The 6,913-nt window shown below is 38.6% G+C and overlaps 2 protein-coding genes across 2 annotated transcripts; one reads left to right on the top strand and one right to left on the bottom strand.

Annotated features, from left to right (window-relative positions):
- Window positions 1-318: 318 nt before the first annotated feature.
- SARC_10375 (hypothetical protein) lies at window positions 319-1,303 on the bottom strand. The gene has a single exon (XM_014295585.1). The coding sequence runs from the start codon at window positions 1,247-1,249 to the stop codon at window positions 356-358; it is 894 nt and encodes a 297-aa protein (XP_014151060.1). The 5' UTR covers window positions 1,250-1,303; the 3' UTR covers window positions 319-355.
- A 1,145-nt stretch (window positions 1,304-2,448) lies between these two features.
- On the top strand, window positions 2,449-3,669 carry SARC_10374 (hypothetical protein). The gene has a single exon (XM_014295584.1). The coding sequence runs from the start codon at window positions 2,688-2,690 to the stop codon at window positions 3,588-3,590; it is 903 nt and encodes a 300-aa protein (XP_014151059.1). The 5' UTR covers window positions 2,449-2,687; the 3' UTR covers window positions 3,591-3,669.
- Window positions 3,670-6,913: the final 3,244 nt, after the last annotated feature.

The raw sequence follows: 6,913 nt of genomic DNA, 5'->3' as shown, positions 1-6,913 counted from the left end.
TTCGTATGTATGTGTGTGTGTATGTGTGTATGTGTGTACATATATACATATATATAAATATATATATATGTATATGTATATGTATAAGTATAAGTATATGTATATATATATATATAGTCATAAAACAATACGAACCCGCTGAACCCAATTTTCTACTAAATACATATCAATTTTGGTTGAAATGACGAATGGTGAGATTGTGATTTTTCGACGCGACGCGGCCAAATCTAATTTAGTATTCCCAATCCTAACGTCCTTGTCATATGCCTCCCGTGCATGTGAAAAATATGTGATTAAATAGCAAATGAACACCCAAAGCATGATCTAATTATTTAATGCATGTTTGTGTATCAAGCTAAATGGCGAGTGGTGCACACATACATTCTTCGTCACTAAACATTGGCTCAACCATTTCAAACTCATCAGGACAGCAACCCATCTCGTCACCCATCGCGTTACTGTCAGCGCAGTCATCGTTCACCAAACAGGGCATCATCCCACCCTCAGCACCACTTTCTATAGCACCAGACATCTCTCCAGTGGGCGCAGACTCTGCACTTTCATCAACATCTTCCCTATCCCGTTTGCACATGCATGTATTTAGATCTTCTGGGACAACAGGTAAAGATGTTGCCATTTCAGCGGTCTCTGAGAACAAAACATCAACGTCGTTAAATATAGGTGCAACATCGTCAAGTGTCTGTCTGCGAACCGGCTGTGTACCAGGAAGGCACTCGCAAGTGCTCCTACGGGATACACTTCGCCGGCCAAAGACGGTTGGCCCGGTTGCCTCTATGTTACCGATATAGAAACCAGTTGGACAGCACGTTGATAAGCCTTCGATCTCTAACATACTACTGGGGCATGAAATATTACCCTGTTGGCACGCAATAGCATCTGGGGCAGATGGATTTGCTGGTAGTGGTATACCATCTTCGTCGGGCTGTTCTTCGAAAGGTCCAACAGGGGGAATAGATAGCAAATCCGCGGCATTGGATATTTTGCTGTAACCAACGGGACAAGTATCGTCTGGTAAACAGACAATTTCTTCTTCTGCCTCAATAATACCGGACTCAGCCATCAAATCTCTAGTTTCTTCGGCGACAGCGGCACTCACTTCGTCGGTCAGTCCAGCGCTCTCTTCACTCATCATCATGCTCTCGGATATTATTTGACGACGGGCCGGGCTAGCAGTCACTGCCATGGAGAGAGCACAAGCTACTAAGATCAATTCCGAAACAACTCTCATAGTGAAGTTTAAAGGAGTGGGCTCAAGGTAATAGTTAAACGCAACGAGGATACTGATGAAGAATCGAGATGCATGCCTCCTTTTATACTGTGTATATAATTCTCCGTCACGAGTCACGATTCACGACAGATTTAAAAATACCAGTTTGAATTTTATAAATGCCAATGGTCACTGGAATGAGGATTCCCCGAAACCCGAATCCACACGATATATTTTTTTTACAAAGTAACAGTTCTATTTAAAAAATATTTATGTCGTCTGATACGTACAATCTCGTCCAGTATAAATAGATCAATCGTGAATATTGAATAAACTTAAGTTCTAAAAATAGGCGCTGTAAAACAAGTAAAAACTCCTGTGGGCTGTGGTGTTCAATTGAAGGCTATTTATGGCTGTGGCACTGTGGCAGAATGTGGATTGTGGAGTGGTGGCCGATAATTTCTGTTTTTTTTTAATGTTTCAAAATCGAATAAAACAGTCACCGGTCTCATATGTATTTACCTAAATACATACCTACTTGTTTTTAAATAAATAAAATAAAAGCAAAAGGTTGAAACTTGAAACGCTTTTTTAGATTTCGATACGCTGAATTGTCATCAGTTGGCTGTGGCTAAATAAATACATATAAATAGTATACGACTATAAATACGTACATATCACATTTTTCTTTAAATTTGAAAAATAAATACTACAAATCTTTTTGTCCGTTGGTATTTATTTATTTAAGACACTATTAAAGACGTGAGTTGATATTCCAATGAAATCGCTCGATTTCAGCCTAATTGTTTACTCTCTGAAACCCAAAGTAGATTTATATTTGTATACCTCTGTTACACTGTAGACCAAGAGGCAAGAGACCTAAGAAGTTCAAGAACACCTACTAGGTGCTAGAGAGTAGGGTCCTCTACTAGAGACCTAGAGAGTCCTAGACCCTAGTTCAAACCCATTTTGCTACTCTCAACCCCATTTTGCTACTCTCAAACCCCTTTTGCTATACTCATGTCTCATGACCCTCTGAGAGATAGAGATTAAAAATATACCACAACGGACTAAATTCCGTAGAACCAACATATTTTTTCAGTAAATTTTCAAAACCATTTTACTGAAAAGTAAATTATCGGCTGCTTGCGTCTCCGACTCTCTCAGTGAGATATTGTAGTGATGTGTTGGATTATTGTCACTTGTCACTTCTTGACCTTGTCAACTTGTCATTCGCTGTAGTTTTATATTGGATTGTTGTGTAAAATATTCTAACCAGTAACCACTGAGGCTTTTTGAATCAGTTTATCACTTCGGAATACCGATAAGTATATACAATCGTGCGACGTACAGCGTTCTTGATTTTGAACAAACATTCAATTGAGTATAGAATGTAGTTTATACCATACTCGCGCGTCACGACCAGCTCCTTTAAGTTTGTGTTGTAATACTTATCGTCATGTACTTTTTTTCAAAGCTTTTTATAGCCACATGTGCGCTGTCACAGGTAGTATGTGCGAATCCAAGTCCTCGCCAGGCAGAGATATCTGCAGATGTGTTTGATTCTGACATAGTCAGTGCTATGGAAACTGGAGTCGCAGTGAGTGACGATGGTCTAATAAGCGCTATGGAGACCGGAACAGCAGAAAGTATATTTGGCTCTATGGAGCAAGCTGATGAAGTCACGTGTCTAGCAGATCAAACTTGCCCAGTTGGCTACAGTAAAAGGCCGTCATTGGTGGCCACCCAGCCGCCAAACATGGAACTTGGTCAGCCGTTGCCCTCGGATGGGGTTATGTCAGCTATGGATCCAAGGCCAATTGATGCAGATATCCCATTACCCGTAACTCCGGATGTTGGTGCCATCATATGTCATCAAGGTGATATTTTCTGTCCTACTAATGGCATGGTACTCAGTGGGGTGACTGTGTGCTGTCCTCCAGGCTTTGAACTAGGAGAGATCGATAGTTTAGAAGTTACATGTGAATGCGTACCCTCCAGTAATACTCCACGGAGACAGGCATCAGTAGCAATCACCCCGGCGATAAAGAACGCACCATGTGTTTGCATGAGAGATATGGGCATGTCAGATATCGTATTGAGCGATGCCGAAACTGGGACTATGGAGGAGAGTATGTTTGATGATGTATCAATGACCGACAACCAACCTCAGGAGATGGAATCGGATGTTATCCTATCGGATGTTATTCTAGATGCTGGCCCAATACAATGTCTAGTGGATGGTATATGTGACGACAGCGTATTCTTCGCCGGACATCGACGTTGTTGTCCTGATGGATTTGAAATGGATTTTGTCTCAATCACTGCCTCAGGCACAGACTGTCAATGTATTCCATTATAAAATACGCCAAAATTTGTAAATTTGGTTCACCTTGAATGGCTTGTTTAATAAGTTACCAGCTTGAGCGAATACAAGGAACAGCTGAACGAGAAATATGTTACAAAACTTATTTCAATATTTGTTCTCATATATTCGACTGTTTAGAAACTGATAGATAGACTTTTCGCAATCCCCAACGATGGAGCTGCTTGTACAGCAATTTTCTTTTCCTGATCTGCAATTTTAAATATTCGTCTGTTCTACCGTTTTAAATCTCTACTCGCACTTTGTATGCATTCTATACTATGGTTGCATTATGAGATTTCAAATACCACTACCCATGATTTAACACCTCATCGGATCTCATTCCTACAGCCGAATGAATTTACACACACGCCACATTTTGATGGTTATTCTATTCCCACCGCCTTTAAAATATAAAACAATATTTCTGAGACCAAAGACAATTGCTATATATGAAAAGTGGCCAACAGCATTTGCTTAGTTCTTGAACACTTATTGATGACGTACAAAGAAAAAACTACAATCGTCGTAGTTGGAGACAGTAGGTTATCTGCAAATACCACCCAGTACACACCTAAAATCAATAAAATTTATGGGATAAACTTTTCGTTTGCAATCGACATGTCCACATCTCAAGCGGACAGTGCCGGACACCGACTTTTGGAATATTGTAGATTGATCTGAAGGTGTTCCAACGAAGACAAATTCAAAGAGTATACAGCTTTGTGCTCTCCTTCAAATTCTCGATTTCAGAAGTAGTTGCCATTTTGTCATCGATCCCCGCGACATTTAACGGAAGTATTTTTATATGTGCCCTATGAGGTACTGTTGTTCTATTGCTAAACTACTAGAAATACTGTATTTCTGAACCCTTTGAGCCCTGGCCCATGAGGTATGGTTGGAAATGGAAAATGATACGGTTTATTGAAAATGTATTTGATTTCTTTTAGCTTTTATCAGCGTATGTGCATTTCTCGAGATCATCATATATCTCGGACCATTCTTGTAATAATGTCTCAATGTCTCGACGGGGAGAAAGTCAGGGTTGCGTTCACGCTTCCTGGCAGTCCGATACACATCATAGCTGACACAGCATCACAAATGCTATAAATATTTAGTTTTATACTTTGATCATAAAATATGTTTATGTTTCTAAAGAAAACAAGTAAGTGTCTCCTTCTGTTACCGGTACTGGCAACAATAAAAAAACAACACAAGCAGGCGGCAGCGTACTGGCTGAATTTTATTCGAGGCCTGAGTCGTCCAACCCTGTGGCCGTGCGCACTTCTGTTTACATTCCGACAAACTCATCCTGAAGCCAAGTACAAGACAGACTGTGCACAGCGACGGTTTATCCCTGACCTACATACAAGTAGTACACGACAGCCCAAAAATATTTCGAGTTTCACTGTTCTGCTCAAAAGTCAAGAATGTGATAATAATGATTTTGTTTTATTTTTGTTTTTGTACATATTGCGTTCGATTTTACAGATTCAGATTTCTATATAATTTTTACTCATCAGAGAACAATGAATAGTAAAGCATTTTATGCAATTTCAAGAGGCTTTTTTTAAGTTTTTATTGGGGAATACAATCACTGAAAATCAGAGTGAACATTAAAGCATAAAAAGTTGAAAATATAACAATACCGGTTCGTGTGAGAAGAGCCAGTAGACGAGTCATCATAAATATTGAACTTTTTAATTAATTAATTATGTTTTATAGAGTATAGACTGTGATTGATGCTTCCGACTTTTTAGTTCTTTGAGAAGGCTATGTGGAATTGAATTGAATTTTTATATTTTCATACTGTATTGAGTATTCGGCTATTCGCTCTATTTAGTTATTTCAGTATTCGGCTATTCGCTCTATTTAGTTATTTCAGTGTACATATTGAATATTATTACATACTAGTATAAATACTATTTCTGGATGGATCATATTGGCCGATGGAAGACTTGGAGCCTTGGAGGCATGGGTCATGGATATGGAACCATGCTGACTATGTACAATTGTCAATGAATGTATACCAATATTTAATTTTTTTGTTTTGTTTTTTAAAACAAAACAAACAAACTGACAGTACAGAACAGTGAGATAGATACAGATTATAAAAATTCCATTTTTTTTTAATAAGTTTAGTAACTTCCAAAGTTCCAAGTTCCAGCCCATTTACATGCTGTGGTCGAGTAGATAACTAAAAATATTCAGATGGTATTCGATCTATCCCACGTCCAGCCGTGATGGCCTAAGGACTGGTTGCCGTTGATAACTTCGTGAGTTGGTGGTCTCTGTGACTCTGTCTGCTGAGTGCTGAGTGCTGAGTTGCTGACGGCCTGACGGCTCACGCCTTGGCAAGTTGGCGGCTACATAAAAGCCTGTCAAATTGTCAGCGGCAGCGCCACGCAGGTCGCAGAGTCAGAGCCCCAGAGGTCAGAGCCAGAGGTCAAAATTCAATGTCAAACTTCAAAGTTCAAACTGACAACAGTGCCAAAGTGTTTATTGTTCTTTTTTATTGTTTCTATTATTTACAATTGGGGGGTTTTTTTAAAGCAAAAACAAGTATGTGTTCGAAAATAAAAAAGCAACCATCGTATTAAGATGTAAAAAAGGTCTCCCTTGCTGGTTTTACTTTTACTTTCTATATATATTTACAATAAATAATGCTAAAACTGTTCGTAGGTCTCTTGGCTAAAACTAAAAAGTAAAAACAAAAATTTATGTAAAAAAAATCGTGTGGACTCCCCTTTTCTTTAAAAAACAACCAAAAAATGAGAACGATGTCATGAGTCATGACCCTCTACGACTACTGAAACAACTGTAAATACTCTATATAGGGCCCGTACGTATGTATAAACGAAAAATAGTTTCTTTATAAAATAGTTGATGTAAAATAGGGCCACGGCCCTATTTTGTGTGATGCCCTACATACGGACCCATAACATGTTTATGGGATATTTGACCCGAAACAGTACAGGTAATTTTCATCTTTGAAATGCAACCGCAAATATCACAAAATAGTACGTATTTTTAAAGTGAAGTTTGTTAGTTTATGTACTATTTTGGACTATAACGTAAAACTATTTTGCAAGTTGAAGGTTTTCGAGGGTCTGGGAGACTGGGACCCTCAGAAAGTTGACCTCTCGAAATAGTAAAATATCATTTTTGTGAAAAATCGTTCCTCAAGACAGTCTCTTGTTGGTATTTAAATATATAAAACTGTACTATGGTATAAAGATGATGGTAATTTTACTGAATCTCGAATGCTTTCGAAGTGCGGACATATCTGATTGATACTTTTTCTAATACAACAAGAGCGT

The sequence above is a fragment of the Sphaeroforma arctica genome (assembly GCF_001186125.1).
Source record: "Sphaeroforma arctica JP610 unplaced genomic scaffold supercont1.1225, whole genome shotgun sequence".
Classification (NCBI taxonomy): Eukaryota; class Ichthyosporea; order Ichthyophonida; genus Sphaeroforma; species Sphaeroforma arctica.
This window is presented reverse-complemented; position numbering and strand designations above follow the sequence as displayed.